The sequence below is a fragment of the Erythranthe guttata genome, chromosome 14, assembly GCF_056151865.1.
Source record: "Erythranthe guttata isolate IM_541 chromosome 14, IM_541, whole genome shotgun sequence".
Lineage (NCBI taxonomy): Eukaryota > Viridiplantae > Streptophyta > Magnoliopsida > Lamiales > Phrymaceae > Erythranthe > Erythranthe guttata.
Genome location: NC_142546.1, coordinates 14983198 through 14999622, shown reverse-complemented (window position 1 = coordinate 14999622; position 16425 = coordinate 14983198). Strand labels below are relative to the sequence as shown.

At 33.7% G+C, this 16425-nt stretch overlaps 5 protein-coding genes across 5 annotated transcripts; 2 read left to right on the top strand and 3 right to left on the bottom strand.

The window, feature by feature from the left end:
- The first annotated feature begins 912 nt into the window (after positions 1–912).
- Positions 913–2749, top strand: LOC105952353 (Heavy metal transport/detoxification superfamily protein). Its single transcript, XM_088813859.1, has 4 exons — positions 913–1327; positions 1486–1637; positions 1743–1830; positions 2413–2749. Exons 1-4 carry the CDS (start codon positions 1219–1221, stop codon positions 2742–2744), a joined length of 681 nt encoding a protein of 226 aa, XP_088669985.1. The 5' UTR covers positions 913–1218; the 3' UTR covers positions 2745–2749.
- Positions 2750–3636: 887 nt separating this feature from the next.
- LOC148765276 (uncharacterized) lies at positions 3637–5197 on the bottom strand. Its single transcript, XM_088813840.1, has 2 exons — positions 5052–5197; positions 3637–4227 (listed from the first exon to the last, which is right to left on the bottom strand). The coding sequence occupies exons 1-2, from the start codon at positions 5127–5129 to the stop codon at positions 3838–3840; spliced, it is 468 nt and encodes a 155-aa protein (XP_088669966.1). The 5' UTR covers positions 5130–5197; the 3' UTR covers positions 3637–3837.
- Positions 5198–6357: 1160 nt separating this feature from the next.
- On the top strand, positions 6358–9965 carry LOC105952435 (3-hydroxyisobutyryl-CoA hydrolase 1). Its single transcript, XM_012975986.2, has 14 exons — positions 6358–6513; positions 6997–7077; positions 7326–7394; positions 7491–7554; positions 7752–7831; positions 7914–7997; positions 8151–8235; positions 8470–8555; positions 8653–8774; positions 8931–8991; positions 9074–9172; positions 9293–9394; positions 9481–9522; positions 9666–9965. The coding sequence occupies exons 1-14, from the start codon at positions 6481–6483 to the stop codon at positions 9801–9803; spliced, it is 1146 nt and encodes a 381-aa protein (XP_012831440.1). The 5' UTR covers positions 6358–6480; the 3' UTR covers positions 9804–9965.
- A 561-nt stretch (positions 9966–10526) lies between these two features.
- Positions 10527–13009, bottom strand: LOC105952382 (P-loop containing nucleoside triphosphate hydrolases superfamily protein). The gene is made up of 8 exons (XM_012975924.2): positions 12801–13009; positions 12439–12543; positions 12272–12349; positions 11880–12030; positions 11684–11754; positions 11235–11331; positions 10886–11082; positions 10527–10797 (listed from the first exon to the last, which is right to left on the bottom strand). Exons 1-8 carry the CDS (start codon positions 12966–12968, stop codon positions 10555–10557), a joined length of 1110 nt encoding a protein of 369 aa, XP_012831378.1. The 5' UTR covers positions 12969–13009; the 3' UTR covers positions 10527–10554.
- A 921-nt stretch (positions 13010–13930) lies between these two features.
- Positions 13931–15832, bottom strand: LOC105952436 (Mitochondrial transcription termination factor family protein). The gene has a single exon (XM_012975987.2). The coding sequence runs from the start codon at positions 15580–15582 to the stop codon at positions 14080–14082; it is 1503 nt and encodes a 500-aa protein (XP_012831441.2). The 5' UTR covers positions 15583–15832; the 3' UTR covers positions 13931–14079.
- Positions 15833–16425: the final 593 nt, after the last annotated feature.

Here is a 16425-nt window from a genome sequence, read left to right as displayed (position 1 = left end):
ATTAATTAATTAATATATATACCACATGCAAGTGTGGAAGAGAGTGTTTTTAATAAGTAAGATAATAAGTAAAGCTGGTTCTACAAGCATGTAAAGTAGGTGGTCGCCTAGGCTCAAAACTCGAAAAGTTAGAGGAGCATATGTAATTTTTAAGCGTCCGTGTAGATAAATTTCATACATATTTGTCCTTCGATTTGTAACTTGCAGAGTTCTTATAGAACGGCTCGTTAACTATGACTCAATCCATATTTACACAAATGACGAATTGTTAGAAAACAAAAATCATACTTGATCGCGCGAGTAACTACGCGCAGTCAAGTTTCCATCAACTACTGTCATGTTTTGACATCCGGAGGAAATCTTCAGAGAAGAGGTTTCCGGCGACATCACTAGGGTTTGTTTGAGACAGTTGCTAAGAGAAACGTATAACTATATTTATCGTATGTGTTTTCTGAAAGCCCTTCTCCTCTCTATCGAGCATATATACATAGGGTTAGGTTTTCACGAGTTCCCTTGTTAGTAGGTCTCCCATTTTCCTTAATTATGAAATATCGTTTCCTTAAGCTACGAAATTCTTTTTACTCGAAATTCCTCTTCAATGGGTTATTTCTACGAAATTGGACTCACAAGATTCGAACTCTTCAAGTGACGTGCCTTCCAAGCCAAGAACTCTACTTCGTGTAATCGCTATCGAACTCCTCTCCTAGGGTTATCATCCGAGATGAGCCTTCGAACTGGTTCGGCCGGCTCCTATAACGATCCAACTCGACCTCCGAAATTAAACTTTTTACCAAATTGACCTCCACCATTCTCGCTATTTCTTCTTGGGCCATACGCTCAAGATGGGCCTTCCCGATCGGACCACAAGATTTGGCCCATTCGCTAAAACTTCCCCCATCGATACTCAAATTAGTAAGCCGAAAGTGGACAAATATTGAAGTTTAACACACACGAAACTAATTAGTCGAACGACAGCGAATTTCGGAATTGAATAATTGACCAATTACAACCTAATTATGCAAACAATTAAATCTCTTGGAATTCAAGATTCCACAAGCTGTTGAACCACTTTGCATCAAACCCACCAAAATTAAGTTAATTAATAATTAGAACAAGTTAAGTAATTGCATAGGACAATCCAAAGTTCTGATTCTCTATATATATACACAAAAATCAATCTTGCAGCAAAAATATATATAATTATATTAATAATATAATATGGCAAAAGAAGAAAATAAAATCGAAGTCATTACAGCAGTTTACAAAACATATCTGCACTGCCCAAAATGTGCACACGACATTCAAAAACCTCTCTTGAGAATCCCAGGTCAGTGTAATTTAATTTAATTAATTATTTCTTTTCTTCTTATATAAAAAAAAATATAATAATAATAAAATAATCTTGTCTGAATTAAGGTATCTTAAAATAAAAAAAATTAAATCAAGAAAAATACCAATTAATTACACTCATGCATGTGTGTGCAGGAGTTCATAGGGTTGATGCCAAATTTGAAAAGGGTGAGATCACAGTAAAAGGTGCCATTGATGCTAAGAAAATACATGCAAGATTGCAGAAATGGAGTAATAAAAAAGTTGAGTTAATTTCTGAGACCAAGTCCAATGAAGAAGTTAAAAAGGTAATTAAGTAAAAACAGTATTTAATAATTACCATTATTTTTATTATTTTTTCTTCACTCAAATTAATAATTATACCAATAATTTGTGTCTTAATAAATTTGAAGGAAAAAATAAGAACAATTATTATAAAGGCTTACTTGCATTGTGATCAATGCGAAAAGGAGGCGCGTCGGAGGCTGCTGTTGCACAGAGGTTAATTAAATAAATAATTATATACAATATTAAAAATTAAAAAAAAAAAAGTTATATGAATAATTAAAAAAAGGGTAAATTACAACCACCCCTAAGATATAGTCAAATTACAGAACCCCCTCTTGTTTGGGTAATTACAACCACCCCTCAACTATAAATAATTTTACACGTCCACCCTTGCGGTTTCAAATTTAGTGGAGTCTTCGAGATTATATAGAATATTATCACTTTTGTACCTGTTCTATCCCATTCGAACTCTACAATTTGAAGCAAGATGACCATAATATGTGTTTTGTGGCTTGTATATATCAGATTGTGGTGCATCAGAAACTGTATTTTTACACAAAATGAGTACAAACTAGATGATTATATTGAATTTGACAACATAAGGGTGGAGGTGTAAGAAAAAAATCATACTTGAGGGGGTAGATGTAATTATCCAAACAAGAGGGGGTTTTCGTAAATTGACCATACCTCAAGGGGGTGTTTGTAATTTACCCTTAAATAAAATATGCCCTAATAGCAAAGTTTTGTACATGTCAAAATTACATATTTTATAGAATTAATAAAAAAAAATTGCAGGTATACATAATGTGAAAACGGACATAAAATCGCAAACGATAACGGTTGAAGGAGTGATCGAGTCGGAAAAACTAATAGCGTATATGCGAGAAAGGGTTCACAAATACGGTGAAATAATTAATGTGCAAGAAAAGAAGAAAGAATTTGAAAAGAAAGAAGAGAAGAGAGAGAAAGTAGTTGATGAGGTGAAATCTACAGGAGACAAAGTTGTGGAGTTTAAGGAAGTTGTTAAGGAAGTTGAGTTCAAAGCTGAAGTTCCATACTTCATACATTATGTATATGCACCTCAAATGTTTAGTGATGATAATCCCAATGCTTGTTCCATTTTTTAGAGATATATATACACACACACTGGCGGTACTCTTGGTGGGGGCTGTTGACCCCCAAGAAAAAAAAAATTAGGTATTTGGCATTATATTTTCTAAATATTACTTTTGGCCCCCCAATTTTATTGTAAATATGTGTTTTAATCTTTTATTTTTTTTATTTTTCTCCATAATCTTATATAAATTATAGATAAATATATCATATTTAATCTAAAATATAAAATAAAATGGTTAAAACTTGTATTATTTTAAATAAAATTTATGAATATTACTTATTTTTTAATTCTTTTATCAATGCCTTTATAAAAATAGTACGAGATCCTCCCATATATATATATATATATATATATATATATATATATATATATATATATATATATATATATATATATATATATATATATATATATTAATTACTCCCTCCGTTTCTAAATAGGTGTCTGATTTTCACCGTTAATTTTTAGAAACTCAATTGTTAGGAAATAAATATTGTTAGACTGAAATAACATTGTTTACTAATTGATTGCAGAGAAAATATTCGAGAATTAATAAGGGTATGATTGAAAAATATATATAAAATTAATGCAACGTTAGAATTCTAAAGGGACAAATCATATAAAACAAAAGAAAATGGCAAAAGCGACGGATATTGTGGAACAAATGGAATAATTCAATCTAATATATTTAACTCAATTATTTGTGAATTTTTTTTGGATATCATTCTAATTATGTGAAAAATGCAAAATAGTTAATTAACACATCAAGTATAATTTGAAAATGATTATTTGCACTCTAATGTACCCCTAGTTATAATGACGTTTTTACCCCCTCGATAATTTGAGTTTCGTCCAATCTCGAACGATAGTAACATCGGGAAACTGTGCAATAAATAATAATGTTTTAAGAAATATAGTGTAAAAAAAAATAATCAAGGGGCAATGTGCATATCGACATATAATAAAGGGGCCAGACTGTATTATACAATTTATTGCTGAAAAGAAAATAACTTAATATGTATTCGCGCAATTCTTTAACAAAAAAAAAAAAATTAATAATAATAAATTAATGAAATAAAATAATTAAAACCAAATATATTTATCTACAGCAATTTGTTGTTAGTTGGTGGGCCGCCAAATGCGGGGCCGGTATAGCCCATGATGGCAGCGGAGGCAGCGGAGTCAACGCCGCCGGCTTCGCGGCCATAGGCAGCGGAGTCAACGCCGCCGCGGATGGGGCTAGCTGAATATTCAGATGATAGAGAATTGGGGTTTCCACCGTGAGAATCCTCCTGGGCGTCGTAGAAATCCTGGCGGGCGTTGCCGCTGCCGTGGGTGGCGGTGGCGGGGTGGTGGTGGTGGTGCTTCCGCTCATACTCCGCCGCCTTTTCTGCAGCTTTGCTGACGTGGCGATCCATCGCAGCCTCGGCCTCTCTCGCCATTCTTACCTCGTAAGCTACTTGACCTTTCACTTTCGCCAATTCTTTCTCCGCCTGCCATAATTCAAAACGTAAAATCATAATAACGAATCAAGACAAATATTTGGCTTAATTCCATTTGACACCCTTAAAATGTAGTATTTTACACTTTGCACCCTCGAAGAAAGGTAATAGCACTTTACACCCTCAGAAAAGGTAATAGCACTTTGGAGTGCCAAAACACAATAAATCATTTGCTATGCACCCCGAAGTGTATTTTTAAAATTTGACGAACGCAACTGCATTTTTATTGGGTTTCTTTTAAGGGTGCATCGTAAATTAGTAATATATTAAATTGTTATTTTATTTTATCCTTCAACTTAATTTCGAGCGTGCAAAATGCGAAAATAAAATCTCACTGAATTACTTAAAATCTATATTTTCTAAGAAAATAAAAACTTAAAATTGTCACACTAAATTATTCGATTGATGGATCTTTTATTGTAATTGAGTAAAATATTTTGTAGAAATCTTTGTAAGAGAATATAACTTTCAACTAACTTGATAACAAACTAGATTGAGTAATCTTTTGTAAAATATTCTTTTTGTGATACAATTTTTTTTTTTAAATATGTTAAGGTGTTGTAATTTTATTTTTGCACTTTGCAGTTTTGAAATAGGCTTCAAGTAATGATAAATTAAAAAAAAATTGCTTTTACCTTTAAAAATACCACTAAAACTATTAACTTACCATCCGAGGTGCAATGCGTATGATTTATTATGTTTTGAGGATGCAAAGTGATATTAAATCTTTTTAAATATGCAAAATGCCAAAAAACAATATATTTCAGGGGTGTAAAGTGAGGTTAAGCGGAAATATTTCGAATCACAAATATTACCCTTTCCTCCTCTTTTGCTTCAGCCTTGGCTTTTCGCATTGCGTTTATGTCACTCAACTTTTCCTTGATGGCCTGCATTTTTCCTAACTTTAACTTTTATAATTTTCTACAATAATTTATTAATAAGTGTATTTTAAGGAAAAGCTAACAAGTGAAATATATTTATATATAGAGAATGGCTTGGATGATAGTTATATTCGACCCTTTTTTTCTCCTGTAAATTAGATCTAATTTAATTTTATTAAAAAATAATGGTTGAAATGGATGACAAGTGTTGACCATGGAGACCTTTTTTCTTTGCAAATGAAGTTGGTTTTTAAACAGTGGTTATAAGAAAATGGAGTTCTTGAAACTCATATGATCCATTCTTTAAAGTAAATTAATCGTATAAATTATTATAATAGACGACACTCGGAGGTATTCGAATTCCCGACCTTTTTTTTAATAATGGATTAAACGTTTCACGGTTTATAATGGAAAACGACAACCTGAAAGTATATTCATCAGGCCTCGTTCGGTTGGGAAGATTAACCATGGACAAGTAAGTAATTGGACTTTGTTTAATGTTACAATAAATTAACCATGATCAAGTAAATAATTGGACTTTCTTTAAAGTAAATTAATCGTATAAATTATTACAATAGACGACACTCGGAGGTATTCGAATTTCCGACCTTTTTTTTAATAATGGACGAAACGTTTCACAATTTATAATGGACAACGACAACCTGAAAGTATATTCATCAGGCCTCGTTCGGTTGGGGAGATTACCATGATCAAGTAAATAATTGGATTTCGTTTAATGTTTGGTATCGCAGATAACTTATCGGGTCGACCAACAAATATTATCTTGCCTTATTTCCCTTTACATGGAGCATTTTTGTTGAATTTTTTAGCATCCGATAGAATAATTGAATTTTCATTAGATTATTTAATCTTATCTTGACGACTAAACGAGGTCTTAACAGTTTATTTCATAAGACAACCTCATTTTACCCTCATGTTATTTTTATTACCAAACTTCTTTATGATGCAATTTATTTTAGCAAACCATCCCCCCAAAAAATTCATCATTTAGGGGTGCTTTATAATAATATTAATAATACGAAGGATCGTTTAGCAATTTGTAATGAGATAAGTAATTTGTAATGAGATAAGTAATTGATCGAGAGATAATTAAAGGCGAAATAACTAATCAGAGGGATAGTTTAGTAATCTTATTTATTTTCCATAAATTGAACATTCATTTTCTTTAAATATGTTTACACTGTTTGTACTCTGCGCATTTGAAGTTGTACAATTATGTGGCAAAACTGAATTGATTCTGTCAATAGCAAAAATAATTCAATTACTTTTGCGGTTCTTATTACTGCCACTGCCACTATCACTACCATTCAGCAAACCAAGGCGCGTCGGTTCTGCGAGTACAATGGCTTCTACCCATGAACAAACCACCGATCAGGTAAATTTTGAATTTCACTTTTTCACTTAATTTAATTTTTATTTTATTTTAATATCCTGTTTGAAATAAAGTTTAAATTACAGTTCCATGTTATCTTCAATTTTTATCTCGTTTTTTGTTTTCGTTTAAATTTAGGAATTAGGTTTCGATTTATTCTGGAATTTTCACTTTGGTTCTTTTTTTTGATTTGTTGGTAATTTTAATTTGATGCTTGAATTATCGTTTAAAATTAGGAATTATGTTTTGATATATTCTGGAATTTTCAGTTTATTATCCAATTTTTTTTTATTTTTTGATTTGTTGGTAATTTTAATTTGATGCTTGAATTATCGTTTAAAATTAGGAATTAGGTTTCGATATATTCTGGAATTTTCAGTTTATTGTCCAATTTTCTATTTTTTATTTATTTTGGGATTTGTTGGTAATTTTAATTTGATGTTTGAATTATCGCGAATTGTGTTGAAAAGCGAATGATTTTGATAGGTTTTGGTGGAAGAGAAATCATCTGCGAGAATTTTCACGATGAACAGGCCTAAGCAGCTTAATGCACTTTCTGCGGCAATGGTATGTATTGAGTTATCTGTGAATCATTGATATTACTATACAAGTTAATCATTTAAATGTAAAAATCGTAATAAAAATTATGCATCGAGCTGCTGCAGAACAGTTTATTTAGATTAGTAGGTGTATATATATGTAGATATATGCATATATGTATATTTATAACAGATTTGATACTGATTTTGTTGGCCATTAATCATTCTCTGAGCTGAAAATGGGCTACTGAATATCGTTTGTTCATTTTACTTTAGGTGTCTCGTTTATTGGATCTCTTTCTTGCTTGTGCCGGAGATTCTTCTGTCAAATTAATTATTTTAAAGGTGAGCTAATGTTGGCGGATTCTATGAATTTTTTTTATTTTTTATTTTTTTTATTTTCTTTTTTTTTTACGTCTCACTTTCTGGCCATGACAATAGGGAAAGGGAAGAGCATTTTGTGCTGGAGGTGATGTTGCAGCAGTTGTTCATGATATTAATCAAGGTAGATAAGCTGATGTCACAAGATGTCAAAAGTGAGACTTATCTTGGATATATAAATAGAATTTCACGAACATTGTATAATTAGATTTGATAATTTTTTTTAATAATTATTTAAGACTAATATTAGCATCTTTTATTCAATAACGAAAGGCTCTTGCCTTGCAGTAGATGATGCCTGATGTTTTGTATGAGCGTCAGGTAATTGGAAGAGGGGTGCAGATTATTTCAGAAAGGAATTTACGATGAATTATGTGATGGCAACATACAGTAAACCCCAGGTGCTAATTTAGAAAGAAAAAAATCATGTTAGTTTGCTATTTTTATTTTTTCTTATTTTTTATTTGTAAAATGCATCGAAAGGTTTCGATTCTTAATGGAATTGTCATGGGAGGAGGTGGAGGTGCTTCTATACACGGTAGATTCCGCATTGCTACAGAGAATTCGGTACTTATTCTTTTTCTCTTTCTCGATATTATTATGTGAGTTTCTTATCTTTACTGGATTGTGTTTGTTTGTTATTTCTAATGTATATGCATGTATATAGATATTTTACTACAGAGTCCTATGTTTATACAATATTTGTTTATCTTCTTGCAGCTTTTTGCTATGCCTGAAACAGCTCTTGGACTTTTCCCAGATGTAGGTGCTTCCTACTTTTTGTCAAGACTCCCCGGTTTCTTTGGTAATTACTGTTACGCCCTCGTGTTTTTTTTTTTTCATATACCATTTCTTTGAGGTAGATTAGCACAAGCATTTCCGATTGTTTTGCAGTATAGTCGTTACTTTTTCTCTTATTAACTGTGATCTTGAAGATCATATATTTTTCTTTTATTGTTGGCTTTATCCAAATTTTTTTTTTCTTTACTTTAGCGTTGATTTGTGTCGTTTCTTGCAAATTGCACTTTTTCTTTGTCAGGAGAATATGCTGGTCTGACAGGTACGAGGTTGGATGGCCCTGAAATGCTTGCATGCGGTTTAGCAACTCATTTTGTTCGATCAGAGGTATATAATAATTCATCCCAAATGCGGTGAAATTCAATCTTTTTCCCACATATTTATTCCTTGATTATTTTATTATTATTTTTTTTCCGATGGGCAGAAATTGCAATTATTAGAAGCAGCACTAGTTAAAGCAGATTCCAGTGTTCCTGCTGTTATCTCTTCTATTATCGATGAGTTTTCAGAAATACCTGATTTGAAAAGGAATAGTGCTTACCACAGGTAACATATTCCAGAGTATCTTATACCATAATGAAAAAGAATAGTGCTTACTATTTTTGAATTAATGTTATTTAATTAAACGTAACAAATATTTACTTGTTTTGTTGTAATTTTATTCTAATACCCCCTAAAAAACAATTTTCGGGGTACATGCAGGTTGAACATCATTAATAAATGCTTTTCCCGAAGAACAGTCGAAGAGATTATATCAGCCCTTGTAAGATAGATGACTAGCACATTAGTTTTTAACTTGTGATTCTTTCTTGCTTACGCAACTTTTAAACTCTTTACATATTTAGGAGAGAGAGGCTGATGAAAAGAAGGATGATTTTATTACTTCGACAATTCAGTCGTTGAAGAAAGCATCCCCTACGAGCCTCAAAATTTCTCTTAGATCGGTATAGATCACTAAGCATTCTTAATTTATTATTTATTTATTTATTTAGCAATACGCATGTGTTATATAAAAACTAATGTGCAAAATATTGGATATATATTTTTCGTGTATTGATATCCAGATTAGAGAAGGAAGGCTACAAGGTATTGGCAACTGCCTCGCTCGAGAATTCAGAATGGTTTGTCATGTGCTGCGCGGCGAAATCAGCAAGGATTTCGTCGAGGTACAAAAAGGACCTACTTAAATATTATTTTTACTATATAAACTCATTTTAAACTAAAATTCTAATTATTCTAGTCCAAATTTCAGGGTTGCAGAGCTATACTGTTGGACAAGGACAAAAATCCAAAGGTGCATTTTTTCCTTTTGCATTTATGTATCCTGCTAAAAAGTTAAACTTGTAATTAAGTATAATAATTAAAAAAAACTTAGAACCAAGTATATATAAATAGACTTTTCAGCTAAAAGTTTTTTTTTTAATTGTCATTTTGCAGTGGGACCCGTCGAGGTTAGAGTCGATTAGTGATGAAATGGTGGATCGTTATTTCTCCAAGATGAACGAAGATGACTGGGAAGAATTGCAACTCCCGGTTGGATCAAATTTGCTTCCGTATGCCGTTGCTAAGCTTTAAATTTTATTATTCTTGATGGCTTTTACAATAACGGGAGATTTTTTTTAAGTTCATAAATTGTTTCAAATTCAGTAATGAAAATCGGGTTTATTGTATTTGATAATCTAATGCCATCGTATATGGAATTCTCGGAGTGAAATAACGGTTCACACCTTTTTGTTATGGATGGACACGATATCTTTGGCCGTTGTAAATCAACAATTGTGATCAAGGGATTTTCGAAACCTTCCTTCAAAGTTCAAAATCAACCAAAATAAGAATGGAAACTACTCTGGCCCAAACAAAATTTATAATAATTTCTCTTACAAAATTAAATAATTTAGGGCAAATTACGGCCACCCCTGAGTTATGGTCAAATTACGAAAACCCCTTCATGTTTGCTCATGTTTGGATAACTACAGCCACCCTTTAACTATGTTATTATCTTACAAAAATACCCCTCCAGAGGTAAATTTAAGGATGTTAATTCGGTAAAGCCGAATCAAAATTTCGGTATGCCAACATTTTATATCGTTTACCGGACTGAATATACGATTTGGTTCGGTAAATAACCAAATTAAATAAATTTTACGTAAAAATATTTAAAAGGAGGGGGTGGCTGTAATTACCCAAACAAGAGGGTTTTTTTGTAATTTGGCCACACCTTGGGGGTGGCCGTAATTTGCCCAATAATTTAACATAAATTTTATCTGTATTTAAACAATCAATTAGAAGAATTCCATGTTCAAACCAGAATGAATGGCTTTCAAAATTATTGTGGAACAGGGTCTAAAGTGTAATGGCCAAGCCTTCCTGTACGATACAGATTAAGCAACTTTCGACTTACTCTACAATATTTACATTCTTCCGATTCTAAACGAATATGAAAAGCTTTTAACAGAACCTCTAATTCTTCTTCGATTAGTCGTGCAAAATCTTCTCCGTTTTCCAAACAACCCGCAAAAGAAGAAACTGCATCAAAAAGTGTTCGTCGAACATTGTTGACTACGAAATCCTGCATTTACATTTATCAGAATACCAGCAGTGGCAAAGTCGAGATTTGTTTCAACAAATAAAAAATAAAAAAAAATCATAATTTGTACCTGAGTGTGATCACTTGGATATTGTTTGTTTCGTCTTTTGTTCGGACCGGAAGTACCTTCATTATTAGTTAATACTTCGCCGACAGTTTCGACACGAGGTAACTTTCCCCATGGCTTGTATTCGTCACTCAAGTTCAAAATCGAAAGAAAATATCGAGCAAGTTCGATTTCACCGACTACAGTATCTTTGATTGCTCCTGCAATTTTTTTTCAAAACAAAAGGCACTTCTCTTTTAATGTTTTCTATTTCTTGATTTTTCTTTTCTATTTACACACACACACACACACACACACACACACACACACACACACACACACACACACACACATACATATATGGTGATCTGACCTGTTAAAGCAAGCTTGGAGCAGACGTGATCATCGCTGACATCAGGAGGCAATACACCTGGAGTGTCTAAGACGTATATATTCGGATGGCTAGCAATCTGCAGTTCAAATAGGCTGCTTCAGCGAAGTATATACTTAAATATATATACAAAATAATCCTTCAAAAAAAAAAAAAAGACAACCTAGGATGGGTTACTTGCTAGTTTTGTACGTAGTTTTCTAGTTCATGTTTGTTCATATTTATAGATGAGTCGAAGGAACTAGAAATAAGTTAATATCAAAAGTAAACAACCAATAGGCACGAAGGAATATCACCAAGAATCAAATTACAACTGAGGCTAAACACGAGCTAATTGCAGTCAAAACCTGTAGATTTTTTCAGCAAAAGAAATTAGTCGAACATTGGAAAAACACAAAAAATTATGCACGTGGATAAAACTGCAAGCAAACCTTTAAGCTGCTTATACTTTTCGTGTCCCCTGGCTGTGCACTCACGACAGAATGTTTTAACTTTCCTTTCTCTGCAAAACAAAAAAATTAATAATTAAAAAAGATGTTCAGTATCGAAAAGAGTGATAAGACTCAAAAAAACAAAAGTAAGTAGTAATTTTGTAATAATAGGTATTAACGAAGAAATAATAAATACCTGCTGCAGCAATCCTTCCTATCTGATGCAAAGAGTTGGCTAATGCCGATTTGCCAACATTAGGAATACCAACTAGCATTAATGATATCGCATGTGCAGAATCGTCATTTTTCTTCAATTCTCGGACTCTGGCTTGTATGAAATTCAGGAACTGCATGTCGTTAAGTTTTGATACACAAGGCATTAACAAGTTACTGTCTTTTGAACATTCAGTCGTCTACTTTTCGATAAAGAATTTTAACAGAAAAATCGGATTTTTTTACAACATTAATAGAAGTATATGCCAAACGAAGTTTTATTCAAAATTAACAAGACCTAATTACAATCTGAACGCAACTGCATAATGAATTCATTTTGAGTAATTAAATCATGGAAAAATATTGCAGATTCACCTCTTTTATATTCTCTCTGTTATGTGAATTTACTCCGAAAGCCATGCATTTTTGCCCCTCAAAAAACCTCACCCATTCCTGTGAAAGAAGTTAGATAAGATAACTTCTGATCGGAAATAAAAATATTTAATATATGAACAAAGTCAAAAGGAAGATAAATAAATTACCTTCGTTTGGGTGCGATTAGCAAGATCCATCTTATTCAGCACGATGATTCGCCTCGAAGAAGATGAATGTTTTCTCAATTGCAAATATTCTGATGACAGCGGAATCTAAAAGGCGAAAATAAAGTAAAAATATCAACTAGGAAGAAAAAAAAAAGTTTGTTTACTCATTATTCCGATTATGGAATTTATGCTGCTAATAATAACTTCGGATAAATCCTGATTTTGAGTCCGAAATTTCCAAAGTCCGTGTCACGAAAAAAACCGCAGGCGTGCGTAAAAGAAGTCGACAAGTACAACAACACGAAATATTCATTCAGGCATTTCAACAAACACCATGTGGGGAAAATGTAGGAGAAGTGTACCCTGGCATCTCTGACTTCAAGTACAAGATCGACTAGTGGGATCCGCTCGGCGACGGCGCGTGAGGCGGCGGCCATGTGCGGGCTGTACCACCATTCTGAGCTTTTGCTTTCGGCCACCGCCTTCACTGCTTTCCCTATCTTTTGAATCAGACTATTCGTTGCCGCCATTAAACGGTTTTAATAATCCCACAATGTAAAAGTAGAACGAATAAAACGACATAGTTTTGTACATATCTTCTTTTGGGAAAAACACAGTTTTCGCCCCTCAAGTTTGCACCGATTACACATTCGGTCCCCCATTTTCACAAAAAATACATTTGGTCCTTATGTTTCAAAATTTCAACATTTTTAGTCATTTCCGTCAATTTTCCCGTTAAAACTAACAAAATCAAGCGTGTGTCCATCACTGCCTTATATTGTTTCTCCACGATTCACTGAACTGATTGTCAAAGTGCTAATGCCGGGAAATCTTTCCCCGACACTCCTTTTTGCAGGTCTCTTAGAACGTATGGACTCTTCGTAAGCCCGATCCATATCTTCAATTTGTGATTGAGCCTTTTAGGCTATATCAATTTCAATTTCTGAATAGAATACCAAAAAATGCAAGTTCTTTTCCAAAAATTACATTTGTAATGACACTATTATGTATCTTGTAGGAAAAAATAAAGTTTTCATCCCTCAAGTTTGCACCAATTTCACATTTGGTCCCATATGTTCACGGAAAACAAATTTAGTCCTTTATGATTCAAAAATTCAACGATTTTAGTCATTTTCGTTAATTTCCCGTTAAAACTAACGGAATCAAGTGTGTGCCCACACTGCCTTAACTAACGGATTAACGGTAAATTGAAGAAATGACCAAAATTGTTAAATTATTGGAACATGGTGGACCAAATGTGGTTTTTTTTAACATGGAGGACCAAATGCAAAATTAGTGCAAACTTGAGGGCTGTAATTTCTCCTTATCTTATATTACACGTCTATAAAATAACCAATTTTATGAAAAACCCACCTGCACTTTATTTGGTGAAACTATCTATAGAAACAATTCACTAACAAGAAAATGAAAGATATTCACCAATCTTGCTGCTAATTTTGAACGACTTCTCGACAAAAAAAAGTCGAAGAAATAATGAAATACAAGTCCAGATCACAACCGAAAACGAGCTTACAATCATCAAAATTTCGCAATCAGCAACAAAGAGCTCAAAGATAATAATGCCATTACACAAAATAAAAGAAACAAACGTATAATTCGACAAAGCATACTTCGTAACTATTACAGAGAAACAGTTCGCCTATAAAGTATTTCATCGTCACTCTCATCCTCTTCGTCCTCCGACACAATATCACCCCCCAGAAGTTCCAATTTGCCCCCCATGAAAAACGAGGGGCCGTTACTCTCCGCCTCGATATACGCCCCTTTAATTCTCTCCTCAAATCTCTGATCACTACAGTTCAAAAACCAAGCCAACGAACACCTAATCCCTTTACTCTGCAATTTCAAATACCTCGGTTTAATTCTTGATTCTAAGCTATAAGTCAAATACTCGGGAAACTCGACTAACTCCTTCAACGGCCTCCCGATTTCGCTCTTGAAAAAGTAGTAACTATTCTTCATTAATCCAACTTGAAGTGCAACTAATTGAGGGCACTTAATCACCATTTTCGCCACATCTTCAACAAGAATGCCTCTTCCAAGCAAGAAATCGATCGATTTCATAATCAAGTTTTGATTGAGGCTCACAATCTGAGGCATTTTCTCGACTACACGCGCGAATCCGTCAGGGTCGATTTTGAGCTTCAAGTTGAAAAAGTATTGCTGCGAAGAAAGCTTGGCCTTTAAAGGCAAACCGATTATTTGCGGATACTGCGCAATAATCGATGCTAGTAATTCTTTTTTAACACCGAAACTCAACAAACAATCGATATTCGGTTTCACGGTCTCTTCGAGATTATACCCGAGTATATAAGCCCGTTTTTCGAACATTCTACACAAGATCTTCTTAGGCAAACCGAACGAAATCAAGTAATCGACAAGCGGCTTAATCATAGTGCCGACTCTCATACCTAATATATACGGATACTGCGTTATCATAGGTCCGATATCTCTCGGATTAACACCTATACTAACCAAGTAAGCAACCGAAGTACTCATTGTACCTTCGAGCTTAAACCCTAGCAACTCGGGGTACTTCATCAACACATATCCAAGATCCTGTTTCTCCACATCGAGCCCACGTAAAAACCTAACAACCGGCACGAGTTCCACCACAACACTCGCGTGGAGGCACTGCGGGTAATTCTTGACGAACTCGCCCATTCTCGCCCTCGGAATCCCGATTTTTTCCAAGTAACCTAAAACAGGGATTATGTTTTTTCTCACACTGCATCCAAGCATTAACGGGTACTCATTCATGTCGTCTATCGTTATACCGATTTTCTGCAGAAACTCGACGCGCTCGCGCATTACATCGACCGTGGACGGCAATTCGAGCTCTTCGAGTTCGTCGGGGATTATGCCCATGGATTTTAAGTAGTCGCAGATTATGACACGTGACACGAGCTTCTCCTTTCGGCCTTGGATTACTCCCCATGTGACGGAGGGCATTTCGTATTCGGGGAATTTCGATGATTTTGTGGAGTAGGGTTTTTGTTGTTGTAGGCACGGGGTTGATTTAGGGTTTTGCAGGGGTTTAGGAAAGGTGGTAAAAATTGGATTTTTGGGGGTTTTGCAGAGAGTGGATCTTAATTGCTGGGTTTTTCTTAAAGCGGCGGCCATTTTTGGGTGAAAACCTAGCTCAGATTGAACTCAAAAAGTTTTGATTTTTATTCGAGGTGAGGGCATAACTGAAATTAGAGAAGAAATGCTTGTGCGTGAACGTACGAATGTGAATTAGAAGAAGGTTTTACCTGTGATTGCAGAAAGAAGAAAGTTCGGCCATGGCGGAAACAGAGATTGGGGTTTACGAAGAAGAGAGAATTGGGCCTATTGATGGGGAAAGCTGAAAATGGATATACTGACCCGAGTATTTATTCGACCCATTTAAAAATACCCGTACCCGGCAAAAATACCCGTAAAAAAGGTTAAAATTCATTTTGCAGTGTATGTGACATATGTGAAAGGTATTATTTATGCCCCTTATGTATAAAAAAACATCAAACACCGCCTATTTTTAACTGTCAATGATCAAACTTTCAACAGTGTTAAATTTGAGTGTTCAATGACTCTTTTACCTTGTTTTATATCTGATATAATCCCTAATTTTTTTAGGTGTATTTTTTGTGGATTGTTGACGATTTTTTTGCGAACGTTCAAATTATGTTTTTTGTCGATTTTAGGGATTTTTCGTTTTTTTTTTTGGGATTTTTTCAGTATAATATGAAAAGCTTTGTTTTTAATTTGCTATTCTTTTATATGGTTTTATTTCAATTTCACGGTTTCTTTTAGATTTTAAGGCTTTTGGTTTTCTTTTTCGTGAGTTTTACATTTTTATTTATTTGACATTTCAGTTTTTTATAAGAAAAACGGCTGAAAATAGTAAATAAAAATGACTGAATAAAGTGAAAAAACAGGGTCGAAAAAAGTAAAAATTCTGATGAACATTTGTCAAAACTAAGCAAC